Source organism: Thalassophryne amazonica, chromosome 2 (genome assembly GCF_902500255.1).
Source record: "Thalassophryne amazonica chromosome 2, fThaAma1.1, whole genome shotgun sequence".
Taxonomy (NCBI): Eukaryota; Metazoa; Chordata; class Actinopteri; order Batrachoidiformes; family Batrachoididae; genus Thalassophryne; species Thalassophryne amazonica.
This window is the reverse complement of record NC_047104.1, coordinates 140506231-140527284: the sequence shown is the minus strand read 5'-3', so window position 1 is coordinate 140527284 and position 21054 is coordinate 140506231. Positions and strand designations below refer to the sequence as shown.

The 21054-nt window shown below is 41.1% G+C and overlaps 1 protein-coding gene across 3 annotated transcripts in view; it reads right to left on the bottom strand.

Moving 5' to 3' along the window:
* The window catches only part of homer2 (homer scaffold protein 2), a 153879-nt gene that overhangs the window by 12306 nt on the left and 120519 nt on the right, over positions 1-21054 (bottom strand). For all 3 annotated transcript variants that reach the window (XM_034194850.1, XM_034194859.1, XM_034194845.1), the window contains one exon: positions 15865-15975. In XM_034194850.1, coding sequence (XP_034050741.1) covers positions 15865-15975 — 111 coding nt within the window. The remainder of the gene's footprint in view (positions 1-15864; positions 15976-21054) is intronic.

Sequence of the window (21054 nt, the reverse complement as noted above, 5' to 3'; positions counted from 1 at the left end):
ATAAGAATCAGACTCAGCTAATGCACGCTTCAAATATCGAGCGGATAATCAGTTCCTGCTACAGCAGACAAAGTGGATGGAGAGCAATTATAAATGAACTGAAATCAATCTGTTAACAGAGATCTAGTACATAAGACTTGTATGTCTGGTCATTTTTGAATCAAAGGAGTCTGTGTACCATTGCTGTTCATGAGTCTCAAACCTTGAGTCTGAGTCAAGTCTGAAGTCACTGTACGACTTGCGTCCATGTCTCAAGCTCAAGTCCCCATATCTACCATCTCACGCTTGCATCTCTTCAATAAGCACCTTTTTCTTCAAGTCTTCTCATCCATCTTCCTCCAGCCTGTTTCTGCCCCTTTATTTGCATTTTCACTTTTATCAACATATCTGTAGTCTTTTCTTATCCCATTTCCCAATCATCCCAGTCCCTTCATCGACTAGCACCTCCCTGCCTGGTTGACCTAATTCAACCTTACGTACCGGCCTGTGTTCTGCGTTCTCAGGACAGCTATGTGTGCCGAAGGTTAAAAAGAAGACAGCAGGCCACAGAGCTTTCTATTATTGTGCGCCTGTTCTGTGGAACAGTCTGCCTGCTCAGACAAAACGGTCAGATTCTCTTTAGCCATTCAAGGCTAGATTGAAGACTCATCTGTTTTCCCTTTAGTATGGATAGCATAGTATCAAACCATTTTTTAAACTTTTTAAAGAACTTGCTGTTGGAGACCACATTAGAACCCTCTCTGCTTCACTGATGGTTTACTAGCGTAAACTAGTGCTTTAGGTGCTGTTAGTTTTGGCTAACATTTTTTGCTCTTTTTCCTCTCTGTCTGTGGCACTGTCACCAAAAATGTGCCTGGGCCCAGAGTTTTTGTCACAGTCTGCTGGAACTTTGGATATCCACACATCCTCCCGAGATGGCTGGCCTGATGGATACTGCAGAGGAACAAGACTTCACTTTGACTAAAAAAAATTGGTATTGGTAAGGTTAGGCCTTGCCCATGTGAAGCGTTTTGAGGTGAATGTTGTGATTTGGCACCATGTAAATAAATTGAATTAAATTTCCAAACCACCTCTGCACATTTCTCATTTTTCCAAGTTTGTAATCCACACAACCATGTCCAACGTCTCCTGCATTCTCTCCACTGTCCATGTATCAGTATACAAATAATGAATGTTTATGAGTTCAATGGTGCAAATATTTAATTCTGTGAAAGCTGGAACAAATGATTTGTTCCAGCTTTCACCGAATTAAATATTCGTTCCATTGAAAGAATGTATAAACATTCATTATTTGTTTTATGGCTAAAATACGTCCTTGTCATTTGATATTTTATTAATTTATAAACAACAGAAAAGGGACTTACATTTTGGTGTTCCACTGTAACATGTAGCCCAGTGATGCTGTGACCTGACTTTGGACTTCCAAAAAAAAAAAAAGACTGTGTAGTTCCTCAGTCCAGCCAAAAATCACATCAGCGTTTCATGTGAACAGGTCTTCATGCATCCAGATGGCTTACAGCGAAGTGGAATTTGCGTGTGTGTGTGTTATAAGCAGCGTAAGTTAGCTCAATAAAATTGTGTCATTGCCCCCCCCGCGCGTGCGCGCGCGCATACACACACACACACACACACACACACACCCGGGTCAGTCAACTGTGTACGTCCTCAGTGCAGCGAAAAAGAAAAAAAAATCACATCAGAAATGAGTCCAGCTTTTCTTCTTATATAATACTGTCTCATAAGCAGGACCTTTAAGCTTTGCCTTAGTTCATCTGTCACCCAACACTACTGATAACCTCGACCGGTTGTTCCAGCCAGACTACACCCTCTGGACTGTTTCTTAAACAATTCTCAATCTTCCACTCCCACTGATACTTGGTATTTAACATATTCAGTCTTTTCAGAAGGTCTACTTACCAATATCTAAATACTGATTATTTCTTTGTCAAAAAAATTATTTAGACTTTCAATTGATGTCCCTTGCATCTCTGAAAATGAATGATTCAATCTTATTTACGTTTTCAGTCAAGGTTTGTTCAGAATAAATGGCCTTTCTAGTGCTACCCTACTCTATTTACTTGTGAATGCATTTACAAGGGATGTCCCAAACAGGTTTATTGTTTTACATATTTTTTTTTGCTCCTGATCATGATCAGTCATTTAATACTGAGCATCTGCCAATGGAGCAGCGCAGTCTTGTTTGAACCCTTCCATGATATTGCGGGATTTCACCACTTCTGGGGACAGCATCACGTCTAATAGAAAAATGGTGTACTGCTTTGTATTCAGCTGCAAACACTGAAGTGGTCCCGAAAAGTTTAGTTTTTTGGGTTCCCAGTGAAGAAGGGAAGACAAGGCAAATGGGAGCGCGTGTCTGTAAGGTTTAGCCTACACACCTCGACAGAGTAGCTGCGGTGTCTGCCTGCACAACCTGCCTCGCCATTTTTGAGCTCGGGTCATAAGCAAATCATAACATGTCCACTTTCCGCCGCATCATCAATTTTTCTTTTGCATTTTCACTTTGTTGCTGTATAATTTGTCCAAAACCGTCAGAGAAAGCGCCATGTTTCTGATGGGGACTTATGAGGACTGTCCCTGGATGTAGGATTATTGAGTCATATTTTAACCCTTTTGTGCCCACCCTCAAACAAGACTACGGTGCCCAATACAGAGTTCCAATCTGATACTTCTATTTTGTACTTGGACAGAGCAGAATGCAACCATATTAAAGCCAATCTATTGCATATGCTTATCACTTTGAAGGACATGTCACACCAAAATTATAACAACTTAGATTTAGGCTGGTAATGACCATCCGATGATAAACAAAGATTACTTTGTGCACTTCAGTGACCGGTCTCAAAGTATGTGGCATTTGCAACAAACACCTACAGAGATTGCCGAAAACAGAGTACTCTTGAGTACTCATTTTTCCAAGTGTTTCCGATAGAGTTTACGTACCTTTGAGGAAAATGTTCCAGTGCACACTTGAATGGAATGTAGCTGCTAACATTAAGAATGGAGCTGCAGATTAATAGCAAAGTTTACATAGGTGTGATGATATGTTATGATGACTTGTTTTCAGGTGATAACTGTTAATTTGATGCAGTCATAGTAAAAGCATCAGCTGCGCTCCACTGTGAGAAGTCTTAGTGTGTATGCATCTTCATCAAGAGCGCAGCCTGTTAAAAACAGTCTCTGCTAGAGGCTCAGCTTTGTGTACACTTTGTGTACACATAAGTGTTGTCATTGATATAACTGTGAAAAATCTAAGAAACACATCTGTGTGATCAGACAGCCTGAAAACCACTGACAGTTCCACTGTGCGCATCACGGCAGGTGCTACAACAGGGTTAAAACAGAGTGCTGCTCCGTTACAGAGAACAGACCCTGCACACAAGAGCCAAAATCCGACAGACTCAAAGTAAAATAAAAATAAAGCCTACCAGCTCCATTGATGAGAACAAAATACAAAAGGGAAAAAAAACTGAACAAGTCACTCACTTACTTCAAATCAAAATCAAATCAATTTTATTTATATAGCGCCAAATCACAACAAACAGTTGCCCCAAGGCGCTTTATATGTAAGGCAAAAGCCATACAATAATACAGAAAAAACCCCAACGGTCAAAATGACCTCCTGTGAGCAAGCACTTCGCGACAGTAGGAAGGAAAAACTCCCTTTTAACAGGAAGAAAACCTCCAGCAGAACCAGGCTCAGGGAGGGGCAGTCTTCTGCTGGACTGGTTGGGGCTGAGGGAAGAGGAAAAAGACATGCTGTGGAAGAGAGCAGAGATCAATCACTAATGATTAAATGCAGAGTGGTGCATACAGAGCAAAAAGAGAAAGAAACATTCAGTGCATCATGGGAACCCCCAAGCAGTATAAGTCTATAGCAGCATAACTAAGGGATGGTTCAGGGTCACCTGATCCAGCCCTAACTATAAGCTTTAGCAAAAAGGAAAGTTTTAAGTCTAATCTTAAAAGTAGAGAGGGTGTCTGTCTCCCTGATCCGAATTGGGAGCTGGTTTCACAGGAGAGGAGCCTGAAAGCTGAAGGCTCTGCCTCCCATTCTACTCTTAAAAACCCTAGGAACTACAAGTAAGCCTGCAGTCTGAAAGCAAAGCGCTCTATTGGGGTGATATGGTACTATGAGGTCCCTAAGATAAGATGGGACCTGATTATTCAAAACCTTAGAAGTAAGAAGAAGAATTTTAAATTCTATTCTAGAATTAACAGGAAGCCAATGAAGAGAGGCCGATATGGGTGAAATATGCTCTCTCCTTCTAGTCCCCATCAGTACTCTAGCTGCAGCATTTTGAATTAATTGAAGGCTTTTCAGGGAACCTTTAGGACAACCTGATAATAATGAATTACAATAGTCCAGCCTAGAGGAAATAAATGCATGAATTAGTTTTTCAGCATCACTCTGAGACAAGACCTTTCTAATTTTAGAGATATTGTGCAAATGCAAAAAAGCAGTCCTACATATTTGCTTAATATGCGCATTGAAGGACATATCCTGATCAAAAATGACTCCAAGATTTCTCACAGTTTTACTAGAGGTCAGGGTAATGCCATCCAGAGTAAGGATCTGGTTAGACACCATGTTTTAAGATTTGTGGGGCCAAGTACAATAACTTCGGTTTTATCTGAATTTAAAAGCAGGAAATTAGAGGTTATCCATGTCTTTATGTCTGTAAGACATTCCTGCAGTTTAACTAATTGGTGTGTGTCCTTCATGGATAGATAAAGCTGGGTACCATCTGCGTAACAATGAATCTGCGTAACAATGAAAATTTAAGCAATGCTTTCTAATAATACTGCCTAAGGGAAGCATGTATAAAGTGAATAAAATTGGTCCTAGCACAGAACCTTGTGGAACTCCATAATTAACCTTAGTCTGAAGAAGACTCCCCATTTACATGAACAAATTGTAATCTATTAGATAAATATGATTCAAACCACCGCAGCGCAGTGCCTTTAATACCTATGGCATGCTCTAATCTCTGTAATAAAATTTTATGGTCAACAGTATCAAAAGCAGCACTGAGGTCTAGCAGGACAAGCACAGAGATGAGTCCACTGTCCGAGGCCATAAGAAGATCATTTGTAACCTTCACTAATGCTGTTTCTGTACTATGATGAATTCTAAAACCTGACTGAAACTCTTCAAATAGACCATTCCTCTGCAGATGATCAGTTAGCTGTTTTACAGCTACCCTTTCAAGAATTTTTGAAAGAAAAGGAAGGTTGGAGATTGGCCTATAATTAGCTAATATAGCTGGGTCAAGTGATGGCTTTTTAAGTAATGGTTTAATTACTGCCACCTTAAAAGCCTATGGTACATAGCCAACTAATAAAGATAGATTGATCATATTTAAGATCGAAGCATTAATTAATGGTAGGGCTTCATTGAGCAGCCTGGTAGGAATGGGGTCTAACAGACATGTTGATGGTTTGGAGGAAGTAACTAATGAAAATAACTTAGACGGAACAATCGGAGAGAAAGAGTCTAACCAAATACCAGCATTACTGAAAGCAGCCAAAGATAACGATATGTCTTTGGGATGGTTATGAGTAATTTTTTCTCTAATAGTTAAAATTTTATTAGCAAAGAAAGTCATGAAGTCATTACTAGTTAAAGTTAAAGGAATACTCGGCTCAATAGAGCTCTGACTCTTTGTCAGCCTGGCTACAGTGCTGAAAAGAAACCTGGTGTTGTTCTTATTTTCTTCAATTAGTGATGAGTAGTAAGATGTCCTAGCTTTACGGAGGGCTTTTTTATACAGCAACAGACTGTCTAAATTGTGACTGTCTAAAGTGAAGATTGTCTAAATTAGTGAGATGCCATTTCCTCTCCAACTTACGGGTTATCTGCTTTAAGCTGCGAGTTTGTGAGTTATACCACGGAGTCAGGCACTTCTGATTTAAGGCTCTCTTTTTCAGAGGAGCTACTGCATCCAAAGTTGTGCTCAATGAGGACGTAAAACTATTGATGAGATAATCTATCTCACTCACAGAGTTTAGGTAGCTACTCTGCACTGTGTTGTATATGGCATTGGAGAACATAAAGAAGGAATCATATCCTTAAACCTAGTTACAGCGCTTTCCGAAAGACTTCTACTGTAATGAAGCGTATTCCCCACTGCTGGGTAGTCCATTAAAGTAAATGTAAATGTTACTAAGAAATGATTAGACAGAAGGGGGTTTTCAGGGAATACTGTTAAGTCTTCAATTTCTATACCATAAGTCAGATCAAGATCTAAAGTATGGTTAAAGTGGTGGGTGGACTCATTTACATTTTGAGCGAAGCCAATTGAGACTAATAATAGATTAAATGCAGCGTTGAGGCTGTCATTCTCAGCATCTATGTGTTAAAATCGCCCACTATAATTATCTTATCTGAGCTAAGCACTAAGTCAGACAAAAGGTCTGAAAATTCACAGAGAAACTCACAGTAACGACCAGGTGGACGATAGATAACAAATAAAATTGGTTTTTGGGACTTCCAATTTGGATGGACAAGACAAAGAGTCAAGCTTTCAAATGAATTAAAGCTCTGTCTCGGTTTTTGATTAATTAATAAGCTGGAGTGGAAGATTGCTGCTAATCCTCCCCCTCGGCCCGTGCTACGAGCATTCTGACAGTTAAGCCCAGATTACACATAGACGGTTTTGTCGGCGAGTAGTACGTAGACCGAAGTTTGCGGTAGTTCCAGCTGCTTTCGCGGTGGAAAGAGGCGGAGCGCACGCACGTAAAAAAGAAAGAAAGAAAGAAAGAAACTCCGCTCCCCGCTGCTGTTTGCGGCGGGGGCTGCTCCTCCGCTCTTTCCCCCAAAAACTGTCATAATTGTGTTTAGAAACCAGTCACCATTTGCTTTATTATACAGCTGTGTAGCTAATAAGCAAAATAATCTCCAGGACGATTCACGCGTGCACGCACGTAAAATAAAAAAAAGAAACTCCGCTCCATGCTGCTGTGGTGCTGCTGCTCGCTCCAAAAACTCTGTCATGATTGTAAAATAAAGGACAAAAGAGACATAAGTCCTGCTCACAGGCTGCTACCAGATACAGGACATGTTCACATCTTCAAACTCCAGACATCTACACGTCACTACATATTCAGTCCCTGATTGGTCATCGTGGTGCGATGAGAACTGCGGCACTACAGGAAGCGGCAGGATGAAATGGCGATTAAAATGTATCAAACGCCGTTGTTCGCGTTTTCGCTGTTGTCATGGAAGGTCTCCGGGAGTGCTCCCGGAATTATTCGTCATGTTGAATAATTTTTTCGACGATTCCCGGTAAAGCTGGAACTAAGCCACGCCCCCTAGTGCCGGCGTTAACAACGGTGTGTTATCCTTAAGATGGCCAAAAACTCTTCCGGGACGCTTCCGGGAGCTCTTACCGTCTGTATGTAAACGGGGCTTTAGTGTGACTCGGGGGTGTTGACTCATTTAAACTAACATATTCATCCTGCTGTAACCAGGTCCTGCTGTACTTGTAGAATGATTTCTCAGATTAAATGTGTAAAGTCCACACACACAGATCGCGCACGATCGCCAGCCAGAGAACAATGTCCCACAGCACCTCTGTCATCAGCACCTCACAAAGTTCTCTCACAATTCTGGCACGTTAGATAGAAATTCCATTATCTACTGAAAATAACGTATTCCAACTTTTTCCAATGTAAGAAATATATCTGCATGTTCAGGCAGCCTGTAAAAACAGTGTCATGGAGACATTCCACGTGCACACTCATGGCAGCAGTAAAATAGCTTCAATGCACGTCAGGATCCAAAATCCAACAAACTCTGAAAAAAATAAGAGTGTGAAGTGTGTCGCCTCCTCTCTGTATATCCTCTGTAAATCCGAGCCATCACTTTCGAATGAGACCCAGAAGCTTCATTATGGGACATAGCAGTGTTCATTTCACTCTGTCGACCATCGGGATGTTTCTGCTTTTCCTAAAATGTAAGTCACGCAGAGAAATACACAGTAAGACGTTTTCGGCTAACTCGCCAAGTGAGAGGTATAATTAGCAATAAATACATCAGCGACCACAAATTAGCACATGTACACGGATAGATTACAAACAGAATACTTGATGTTGTGTTGCTAACTGGGACATTAAATAAAGTGCAACATGTCCATTAACAGCTCTGTCATGCATTACAGAGGGAAAACACACCTTCAAAGCACCCTGCTTCTTAATGTTTGTGGTCATTTATATGCTGTTTGTGGTCATTTATTTTATTTGTTCACTCATCACTCACTCATTCAGTAAAATGATTATTTTATCTCTCATCAATTCCACTTGGTGCAGAATTGTTGTGGGACACTCAGAGTAATAATGTTTTAGTTAAAAATACATTCATTCTCATTGTTCTTGCTGAATGTACACTCAACAAAAATATAAACGCAGCACTTTTGGTTTTGCTCCCATTTTGTATTAAATGAACTCAAAGATCTAAAACTTTTTCCACATACACAATAGCACCATTTCCCTCAAATATTGTTCACAAACCAGTCTAAATCTGTGATAGTGAGCACTTCTCCTTTGCTGAGATAATCCATCCCACCTCACAGGTGTGCCATATCAAGATGCTGATTAGACACCATGATTAGTGCGCCTTAGACTGCCCACAATAAAAGGCCACTCTGAAAGGTGCAGTTTTGTTTTATTAGGGGGGGGGGGATACCAGTCAGTATCTGGTGTGACCACCATTTGCCTCATGCAGTGCAACACATCTCCTTCGCATAGAGTTGATCAGGTTGTCAATTGTGGCCTGTGGAATGTTGGTCCACTCTTCAATGGCTGTGCGAAGTTGCTGGATATTGGCAGGAACTGGTACACGCTGTCGTATATGCCGGTCCAGAGTATCCCAAACATGCTCAATGGGTGACATGTCCGGTGAGTATGCCGGCCATGCAAGAACTGGGACATTTTCAGCTTCCAAGAATTGTGTACAGATCCTTGCAACATGGGGCCGTGCATTATCCTGCTGCAACATGAGGTGATGTTCTTGGATGTATGGCACAACAATGGGCCTCAGGATCTCGTCACGGTATCTCTGCGCATTCAAAATGCCATCAATAAAATGCACCTGTGTTCTCCGTCCATAACAGACGCCTGCCCATACCATAACCCCACCGCCACCATGGGCATTGGCATTGACGACAGAAAACTGCTCACCCACACGATGCCACACACGCTGTCTGCCATTTGCCCTGAACAGTGTGAACTGGGATTCATCCGTGAAGAGAACACCTCTCCAACGTGCCAAACGCCAGCGAATGTGAGCATTTGCCCACTCAAGTCGGTTACGACGACGAACTGAAGTCAGGTCGAGACCCCGATGAGGACGACGAGCATGCAGATGAGCTTCCCTGAGATGGTTTCTGACAGTTTGTGCAGAAATTCTTTGGTTATGCAAACCGATTGTTTCAGCAGCTGTCTGATTGGCTGGTCTCAGACGATCTTGGAGGTGAACATGCTGGATGTGGAGGTCCTGGGCTGGTGTGGTTACACGTGGTCTGTGGTTGTGAGGCTGGTTGGATGTACTGCCAAATTCTCTGAAACGCCTTTGGAGACGGCTTATGGTAGAGAAATGAACATTCAATACACGAGCAACAGCTCTGGTTGACATTCCTGCTGTCAGCGTGCCAATTGCACACTCCCTCAAATCTTGCGACATCTGTGGCATTGTACTGTGTGATAAAACTGCACCTTTCAGAGTGGCCTTTTATTGTGGGCAGTCTAAGGCACACCTGTGCACTAATCATGGTGTCTAATCAGCATCTTGATATGGCACACCTGTGAGGTGGGATGGATTATCTCAGCAAAGGAGAAGTGCTCACTATCACAGATTTAGACTGGTTTGTGAACAATATTTGAGTGAAATGGTGATATTGTGTATGTGGAAAAAGTTTTAGATCTTTGAGTTCATCTCATACAAAATGGGAGCAAAACCAAAAGTGTTGCATTTATATTTTTGTTGAGTGTAATAAATAAATAAATAAATAAATGGGTATTTAAAATGTCTTCAAAAGTGGACCTTTACTCTCACGAAGGGGGCATGGCGTTTTGACTCACTTCTCTGGATAAGCCTGTATGTAACGAGAAAAACACATGATGAAGAGGGACAAAAAGAACTCTTATTTTTTGTGGAGATCACTACCTGACTGACCAGGAGTAATGTTGTATCACATGCGCGCCATCCATCACAAACAAAGTTTGTGTGTATTTGAAATGATGAGAGATGGTATCTGACATTCTCACCATACCAGCTGTGAGCACCTCTTACCACTCCACATTTATCACAGACAGATGATCGCGAATTGCACTTGTTGCATATTTAGAACAGAGTTTAAAATGTGCATGTGGCTCTGGGGGGCCCCTTTCTTGAAACCGCAGTATCTGCGACCATTCGCTCTGTACTTATACAAGGTAGCAGAGACAATGCATATTTGATAACGAGTTTAATCAGGTTTAATTAACAGATACTGATCAAACAAAATGGGCTTTGTCGGGCCATGCCTATTTTTTACAGTTCACTAATAAGCACACAACAACATACTGTCTATATTTTACGGGCTGTGGGCACACATTCAAGAAATTTGCACCACTTAAAGCCCACTGTCAACACACACCTACAGTCATACTGCATAAAATATCTAAAAGTTGATATGTACTTTAACACTAAAAAACCTCCAATAACAGGAAAATAAATAATACTTATTTTTCTGGTGAAACAAATGCATCAGTTTTTCTATTGTATTTTGCTTTCGATCCCAATGCGGCTAAATATACTCATGAAAGGTGCTCACAGTCACCACCCAGACATCAGTGTTAATACCGTCTTTACAGAGTAATGAGCAAAGGTCAAAAGACTGCTGCTGCTCAGACATCATCCTCATTAGAAATAATAGGCACATTAGCCTGTGCTGGGCTGAGAATCAGATGGTTTGGATTAGAGCTGATTTATGCAGCAGACATAAGGAAGTGATATGAAGTGTATTTGTGCCAAATTTCTCTGGTAGGCTGATTACAAGCAAGTCGGTGGATCATTTTACATTCACAAATCTATTCCCACTGTGGGCTTGGATTATAGGCACTGCCAAGCACAACCACATACAGTAAGACAAAACGAAATCCAGAGAAAGATCAAGGAAAATGGACAGCACAACACTCAGACAGGTGTAAATGCAAAGAACCAAAAGTCCCACAGCACCACCTGTCATTACCGCCTGAAGAAACCATCTTGAGAGAGTGCAGCAGGACTGAGAACCACCAAGATGTGAGGCACTACAGAGAAGAGCCCCAATAAATGAGAAGGCAATCCTAAAATATCAATTATACAATGAAGGCAGAGTCTTTCACAGGTCAGTTGCACTACACAACCATTATCTATCTCCAACGTCAACAATCAAATACAAAGCTACACATTCCATTTTCAAAGAGGATCTTTTTTCTTTAAGTTTAACCTGACAATAAAAGCGCACCCATGCTCCAGCCAGCACGCGAACATTTAGGTAAACCTCCACTGCCACGGTCAAGCATTTTGAGAGGATTTGTATTTATAAGACTCATGGACAGATGAACAGGGCGATTCCTATACACCATCCTCAAGCATTTCACGTTCAATCAATTTGACGTTACGAGTTAGAGAATTAACAGAGGCCTTACTGTTGTTCCTACAGCACAAACAGTACCTGGAGTGGAAGATATTCGCAGGATGATGTCATCACGACAAGGAGGATGATGATAATAACAAAAAAATGTAATCTGATAGACTATATGAAAAAAGAACAGAAATTATCAAAAGAACTAAGAAATGGAAAATGTAGCTCACAACCTCGTCACAGCCTGTATACGAGGTCTATTAGAAAAGTATCCGACCTTATTATTTTTTTCAAAAACCATATGGATTTGAATCACGTGTGATTGCGTCAGACAAGCTTGAACCCTCGTGCGCATGCGTGAGTTTTTCCACGCCTGTCGGTTGCGTCATTCGCCTGTGAGCAGGCTTTGAGTGAGGAGTGGTCCACCCCCTCGTCGGATTTTCATTGTCAGGAAATGGCGGAATGATTTGGGCTTTTTTTCCATCAGAATTTTTTCAGAAACTGTTAGAGACTGGCAGCTGGAAACCATTAGAAAAATTTATCTGGCTTTCAGTGAAAATGTTACGGGCTTGGTAGAGAATAAGGAGTGTTACTGTCGCTTTAAGGATGGCCCCCAGCGGCTGTGGGTCACGCCGCGCTCCGAAGCCGCCATCAACAGGCTGAACGACCATTTCATTTCTAAACAGATGGCTGTCTGGATCCGTGACCATCGTGTGCCATTTCTCTGGTTATCACAAGAGCTGGACATCAACCATTTTCCGGCAGATTTCACTTTTAACAAGAGATTTTGTCATGGAAAGCCGAGCGTAGGCTACGCGCGTCACGATGGATTCGCTACTGGAGCGAGACAAAACCACCTCCATTTTGGTCTCACAGGACGGCTTCGAGATGGCGTTCAGACAGCTGTCGGTGGTTTTTCCATCGAGTGATTATCCGAGAAATTGTGGATGTGCCTGGACATGCCAGAACATGTCCCGTGAGGCTTCATCACGGCGTTGCTGTGCGCCATGCGGCACTCTAGACTCGCCCATTTGCTTTTTAGCAAACTGCAGCTGAAATCACATCTTTTTAACAAAAAAGCTGTGTAACTGGAAACGTGATGGATGAAAGTTGCACTGTGCATAGTTTCTCCTGACAGCCCAAGAAGCTCATAACCTTCCAAATTGTCTCGGGTGTCTTGTTGGCTTCCCTGACTTGTCTTCTTCTTGCATGGTCACTCAGCTTTTGAGAACTTCCAACTCCAGACAAGTTTACCGTACCATACTGTTTGTATTTCTTAATTACTGACGTACATCAAGTCAAAACCTGGATCACGTGCTGGTGAATGGCATTGCCAAATCCACCATGGAACTATCTTGGGTCTGGTATTGTAACCTCCCAGGCAGACAACTAGTCCACTTCAACCTCTCAGAAATAAACATTTTTCTGTCTGCCACAGCCAGCTGAAACATCCTTTCAGTGTTGAAACACGTGTGCAATGGAACACATCCAATGAAAAGTGTCACATAGCCAAAACCTTGAAGTTGATCCTCCTTCACTATGCAAGTGATACTCTGCTGAGGAGTATTGTTACCAAACACCTCTGTCCAGCAAGCATAAGACTATAAGCTCTTCCCAGGCATCTCTTGATAACAAAGAACAAGGACCCAGAGATGTGAAAGTCACTGTAGAGATAGGTGAATCTCTCTACAAGTTCTACTCTTTAACCACATACAGATACACGCCAGACGGCCGAGTCTAGGAAGTCAGCGAAAGCCTGAATCTTAGTCTTGATCCATGACAATCACAAACTCAAACACTAAAGCCCAGGTTACACACAGACGGTTTTGTCGGCGGGCAGTACGTAGACCGAAGTTCACGGTAGTTCCAGCTGTTTTCGCGGTGGAAAGGGGCGGAGTATTTCACCGGCGTTTTGAGCGCCATACTAGCCGCAAATGCGCGGATAAAACGCAGCTAACTCCGCCAAATAAAGCGGCGTTTTGACGCCGTAGCATCCGGCACACGTCAGGCAACGGGGGTTAATACCCAGTTCTATCCTTTACAATCGCAGGTTAAGATGCACGTGAGAACGGCGGTGTTCTGCTGCCGCCGATAATGCCCTGTGTACCGCTGGATTTATCCAGGCAAATCCTGCGTTACTCCAGGAACTTTTGCATATAGGCACCGCCCCCAGAGTATAATAGGATGAATTCTCCGGGAGCGCTCCCGGAATTATTCGACATGTTGAATAATTTTTTTGACGATTCCCAGTAAAGCCGGAACTAAGCCACGCCCCCTAGTGCCGGCATTGACAACGGCGTTTGATCCTTAAGACAGCCAAAAACTCTTCCGGGACGCTTCCGGGAGCTCTTACCGTCTATGTGTAAACAGGGCTTAAGATTCCTCAGTCAGTTTCTCAATGCCACAAAGATCACTGCATGATCCTTGAAGTCAAGGTCAGTAAACCTTTCCTCACAACAAAGAACGAAGCTGCTCCTTTGCATAAAACAAGTACAAGACATATTTAGTAATTTAAAAATGTTCAATGAAAAATGGCTCTAATTCCTACATGGTTAATGAAATATTTTCATTACACTCCTTAGATTAGACCAGAAATTCTGTACCAGCACATCTTGTTTCATTTCAACTCAAAAAGTTGCAACTGCAGAAATTATGTCACTGTCCAAACAAAAATTACAATCGGTAACAGGCCAAAAAAGCAGAGCGCGAGATCCACATGTATTGCAATTTCATTTACATAAACAGAAGTAAAATAAGCATTGAATACGTCACCATTTTTCATCAGTAAATATATTTCTAAAGGTGCTACTGGCATGAAAGTTTCACCAGATGTCACTAACAACCCACACAATCCACATATACAAAGAATTAAACCATAGATGTCAATAAATTAAAGTTTGTGTAATAATGTGAAATTATTATTAATTAATTAATAATTAATTATTAATGTGAAAAGTATTGAACATCTGAAGAATGGGAGGTGCAAAAAGATATGGAAAGCCAAGACACCAGCTGAAATCTATTAGTAATTTTAAAGCAATCCTGCCCTTGTCAGTACAAATTAATATCAGCTAGTTCAGTGCCAACTGATGGCCTACAAAAAGGTGTCTCTTTACCAAGATGTCACACAAGAAACAAGATGGGAAAAAGTAAAGAGCTCTCTCAAGATCTTCGCAACCTTATTGTTGCAAAACATACTGCTGGCATTGGTTAGAGAAGGATTTCTAAACTTCTGAATGTTTCAGTGAGCACTGTTGGGGTCATAATCTGGAAGTAGAAGAACATCATTTCACCATAAACTGTCCATGAACAAGGTGCTCCTTGCAAGATTTCTGACAAGAGGAGTGAAAAGAATTATCAGAAGAGTTGCCCAAGAGCCAAGGACCACTTGTGGAGTGCTTCAGAAATACCTGGATTTAGCAGATACATTGCATTGTTTCAAATAATGCCGGATGCTGTTTTTCAGCATCTGGCATTTTATTGCTTACAAGCAGCAAATTTAACAGATTCAACATTATGGAACAGGAATCAGTTCCCTCATATGTGGAACCTGCTCCATCACACTGTCAGAACTTAAAAAGTAAACAGTAAGACAACATCACTCTCAATGAGTGACTTAAAGTAAGTCACTCATTGACAGAGTATTGCCTTGGCAAAAGTAATTTTAGATACTTTTCTCACCAAAGTTTTGCTGGAGGTTAACAATCTGAGGAATATCCGAGTGGTGCAGTAGCGGCCATATGGTTTAGCAGCACGGCATTCTTTAAAAACGACCTGCGTCTTGTGAAGTTTACCATCTTTTGTAGAACAGCCAAAGTATCTCTAAACGCCTGACTGAAATGTTTTAGGTACATCAAAAATCCCCAACCACTCGCGGACCTCCATTTTGTTGTGGTAGAAATGGGCTTTTGGGCTTCCGCCAGTGTTCAAAACAAAACATGAAGCAGGGATGGTGCATTCAATGTACCTCAGAAAAAAAATAAAATAAAAAAATCAATCACAATGCAGCGAGAGATGCGTCACGATTTCACCTGTCAACTGAATTGATGCACACTGAATGAATCGATGTACTTGCATCATGCACATTTGTATCTAGATACCAATTCGTATTAATTAATCTCCAAATGCCTACTACACACCACTCTCCACCACAAAACTGCAACAGTCTATGAACTCCTATAGACTTGCTGTAGCGCTCTTATTTAAGGCAACTAGAATACAGGTTATATTATCTTACCTGTTGTTTATCCTGTAGGTCATTCTGTAGCTCCTGCACTCGTAAAGTCAGTTGGGCATTTCTCTGCTTTTCTTGATTGACTTCATTGCACTGTGCTTCTAGGTTTGTGATCTAGCACCAAAAAACAGAAAACATTTGTACTAGCCAAGGAAATGAACTCAACCGGTTTTTTACTTGCTTTTTATTACTTGTTCACATTTTGTGTCTGTTATGTATTTTGTAGAATGTGAGCACATGTTATCTAGGCCAAATAGTGGCATCTTGGCATCTCATATGAATAAATTAAAAAATGAGATGTATCACAGCCACACCAGTCCAGCTGTGGCAACAGCCCACTTTGATTAGGAAACTAGAATCATTCTATTTGTGGTGGACTCAGAGCAGAGACTGATGAAAGGGACATAAATGCTGGTCAAATGTGCAGCATACAGTGCATCTGGAACATATTCACAGCACTTCACTTTTTCCACATTTTGTTGTTACAGCCTTATTCCAAAATGGATAAAATTAATTTTCCCCTCAAAATTCCATACACAGTACTCCATAATGACAAAGTGGAAAAAGAGGTTTTTTTTCTTTGAGACTTTTGCAAATTTATTAAAAATAAAAAAAACTAAGAAATCACACGTATTAGCAAAGGCTGTTAATAGGTATTCACAGCCTTTGCCATGAAGCTCAAATTTGAGCTCAGGTACCTCCTGTTTCTACTGATTATCTTTGACATGTTTCTACAGCTTAATTGGAGTCCACCTTGGGTAAATTCAGTTGATTGGTCATGACTGGCAAAAACACACACCTGTCTACATACAAGGTTTCATAGTTAACAGTGCATGGCAGAGCACAAATCAAACATGAAGTCAAAGGAATAATCTGCAGACCTCCAAGAAGGGATTGTCTCAAGGCACAAATCTGGGGAAGGTCACTCTGTCAGAGCTCCAGCAATTCTCTGGTCTGGTGAGACAAAGAATGAACTCTTTGTTGTGAATACCAGGTGTCATGTTTGGAGGAAACCAGGCACCATCCCTACAGTAAAGCATGGTGGTGGCAGCATCATGCTGTGGGGATGTTTTTCAGCAGCAGGAACTGGGAGACTAGTCAGGATTGAGAGAAAGATGATGTACAGAGACATCCTGGATGAAAACCTGTTCCAGAGCGCTCTTGGCCTCAGACTGGGGCGATGGTTCATCTTTCAGCAGGAAAATGACCCTAAGCACACAGTCAAGATATCAAAGGAGTGTCTTCAGGACACCTCTTGAGTGGCCCAGCCAGAGCCCAGACCTGAATCTGCTTGAACATCCCTGAAAAGATTTGAAAATGGCTGTGCAACGACACTCCCCAATCCAACCTGATGGAGTTTGAGAGGTACTGCAAAGAGGAATGAGCAAAACTGCAGGTGTGCCAAGCTTGTGGCATCAAATTCAAGAAGACTAGAGGCTGTAATTGCTGCCAAAGGTGCCTCAACAAAATACTGAGCAAAGGGTATGAATACTTACAGTATGTACATGTGATTTTTTTTATTATTATTATTATTATTTATTGTAATAAATTTGCGCAAAAAAAAAAACTTTTTTCATGTTATCATTATGGGGTGTTGTGAGTAGAATTTTGAGAGGAAAATGAATTTACTCCATTTTGGAATAAGGCTGTAACAAAATGTGGAAAAAGTGAAGTGCTGTGAATACTTTGCAGATGTACTGTGCTACTGTTCGAAGTCAAGAGGTTCAATCAATCAATTCAATCAATTTTTTTATATAGCGCCAAATCACAACAAACAGTTGCCCCAAGGCGCTTTATATTGTAAGGCAAGGCCATACAATAATTATGTAAAACCCCAACGGTCAAAACGACCCCCTGTGAGCAAGCACTTGGCTACAGTGGGAAGGAAAAACTCCCTTTTAACAGGAAGAAACCTCCAGCAGAACCAGGCTCAGGGAGGGGCAGTCTTCTGCTGGGACTGGTTGGGGCTGAGGGAGAGAACCAAGAAAAAGACATGCTGTGGAGGGGAGCAGAGATCGATCACTAATGATTAAATGCAGAGTGGTGCATACAGAGCAAAAAGAGAAAGAAACAGTGCATCATGGGAACCCCCCAGCAGTCTACGTCTATAGCAGCATAACTAAGGGATGGTTCAGGGTCACCTGATCCAGCCCTAACTATAAGCTTTAGCAAAAAGGAAAGTTTTAAGCCTAATCTTAAAAGTAGAGAGGGTGTCTGTCTCCCTGATCCGAATTGGGAGCTGGTTCCACAGGAGAGGAGCCTGAAAGCTGAAGGCTCTGCCTCCCATTCTACTCTTACAAACCCTAGGAACTACAAGTAAGCCTGCAGTCTGAGAGCGAAGCGCTCTATTGGGGTGATATGGTACTACGAGGTCCCTAAGATAAGATGGGACCTGATTATTCAAAACCTTATAAGTAAGAAGAAGAATTTTAAATTCTATTCTAGAATTAACAGGAAGCCAATGAAGAGAGGCCAATATGGGTGAGATATGCTCTCTCCTTCTAGTCCCCGTCAGTACTCTAGCTGCAGCATTTTGAATTAACTGAAGGCTTTTTAGGGAACTTTTAGGACAACCTGATAATAATGAATTACAATAGTCCAGCCTAGAGGAAATAAATGCATGAATTAGTTTTTCAGCATCACTCTGAGACAAGACCTTTCTGATTTTAGAGATATTGCGTAAATGCAAAAAAGCAGTCCTACATATTTGTTTAATATGCGCTTTGAATGACATATCCTGATCAAAAATGACTCCAAGATTTCTCACAGTATTACTAGAGGTCAGGGTAATGCCATCCAAAGTAAGGATCTGGTTAGACACCATGTTTCTAAGATTTGTGGGGCCAAGTACAATAACTTCAGTTTTATCTGAGTTTAAAAGCAGGAAATTAGAGGTCATCCATGTCTTTATGTCTGTAAGACAATCCTGCAGTTTAGCTAATTGGTGTGTGTCCTCTGGCTTCATGGATAGATAAAGCTGGGTATCATCTGCGTAACAATGAAAATTTAAGCAATACCGTCTAATAATACTGCCTAAGGGAAGCATGTATAAAGTAAATAAAATTGGTCCTAGCACAGAACCTTGTGGAACTCCATAATTAACTTTAGTCTGTGAAGAAGATTCCCCATTTACATGAACAAATTGTAATCTATTAGACAAATATGATTCAAACCACCGCAGCGCAGTGCCTTTAATACCTATGGCATGCTCTAATCTCTGTAATAAAATTTTATGGTCAACAGTATCAAAAGCAGCACTGAGGTCTAACAGAACAAGCACAGAGATGAGTCCACTGTCCGAGGCCATAAGAAGATCATTTGTAACCTTCACTAATGCTGTTTCTGTACTATGATTAATTCTAAAACCTGACTGAAACTCTTCAAATAGACCATTCCTCTGCAGATGATCAGTTAGCTGTTTTACAACTACCCTTTCAAGAATTTTTGAGAGAAAAGGAAGGTTGGAGATTGGCCTATAATTAGCTAAGATAGCTGGGTCAAGTGATGGCTTTTTAAGTAATGGTTTAATTACTGCCACCTTAAAAGCCTGTGGTACATAGCCAACTAACAAAGATAGATTGATCATATTTAAGATCGAAGCATTAAATAATGGTAGGGCTTCCTTGAGCAGCCTGGTAGGAATGGGGTCTAATAAACATGTTGATGGTTTGGATGAAGTAACTAATGAGAATAACTCAGACAGAACAATCGGAGAGAAAGAGTCTAACCAAATACCGGCATCACTGAAAGCAGCCAAAGATAACGATACGTCTTTGGGATGGTTATGAGTAATTTTTTCTCTAATAGTTAAAATTTTGTTAGCAAAGAAAGTCATGAAGTCATTACTAGTTAAAGTTAATGGAATACTCAGCTCAATAGAGCTCTGACTCTTTGTCAGCCTGGCTACAGTGCTGAAAAGAAACCTGGGGTTGTTCTTATTTTCTTCAATTAGTGATGAGTAGAAAGATGTCCTAGCTTTACGGAGGGCTTTTTTATAGAGCAACAGACTCTTTTTCCAGGCTAAGTGAAGATCTTCTAAATTAGTGAGACGCCATTTCCTCTCCAACTTACGGGTTATCTGCTTTAAGCTACGAGTTTGTGAGTTATACCACGGAGTCAGACACTTCTGATTTAAAGCTCTCTTTTTCAGAGGAGCTACAGCATCCAAAGTTGTCTTCAATGAGGATGTAAAACTATTGACGAGATACTCTATCTCCCTTACAGAGTTTAGGTAGCTACTCTGCACTGTGTTGGTATATGGCATTAGAGAACATAAAGAAGGAATCATATCCTTAAACCTAGTTACAGCGCTTTCTGAAAGACTTCTAGTGTAATGAAACTTATTCCCCACTGCTGGGTAGTCCATCAGAGTAAATGTAAATGTTATTAAGAAATGATCAGACAGAAGGGAGTTTTCAGGGAATACTGTTAAGTCTTCTATTTCCATACCATAAGTCAGAACAAGATCTAAGATATGATTAAAGTGGTGGGTGGACTCATTTACTTTTTGAGCAAAGCCAATAGAGTCTAATAATAGATTAAATGCAGTGTTGAGGCTGTCATTCTCAGCATCTGTGTGGATGTTAAAATCGCCCACTATAATTATCTTATCTGAGCTAAGCACTAAGTCAGACAAAAGGTCTGAAAATTCACAGAGAAACTCACAGTAACGACCAGGTGGACGATAGATAATAACAAATAAAACTGGTTTTTGGGACTTCCAATTTGGATGGACAAGACTAAGAGACAAGCTTTCAAATGAATTAAAGCTCTGTCTGGGTTTTGGATTAATTAATAAGCTGGAATGGAAGATTGCTGCTAATCCTCCGCCCCGGCCCGTGCTACGAGCATTCTGACAGTTAGTGTGACTCGGGGGTGTTGACTCATTTAAACTAACATATTCATCCTGCTGTAACCAGGTTTCTGTTAGGCAGAATAAATCAATATGTTGATCAATTATTATATAATTTACCAACAGGGACTTAGAAGAGAGAGACCTAATGTTTAATAGACCACATTTAACTGTTTTAGTCTGTGGTGCAGTTGAAGGTGCTATATTATTTTTTCTTTTTGAATTTTTATGCTTAAATAGATTTTTGCTGGTTATTGGTAGTCTGGGAGCAGGCACCGTCTCTACGGGGATGGGGTAATGAGGGGATGGCAGGGGGAGAGAAGCTGCAGAGAGGTGTGTAA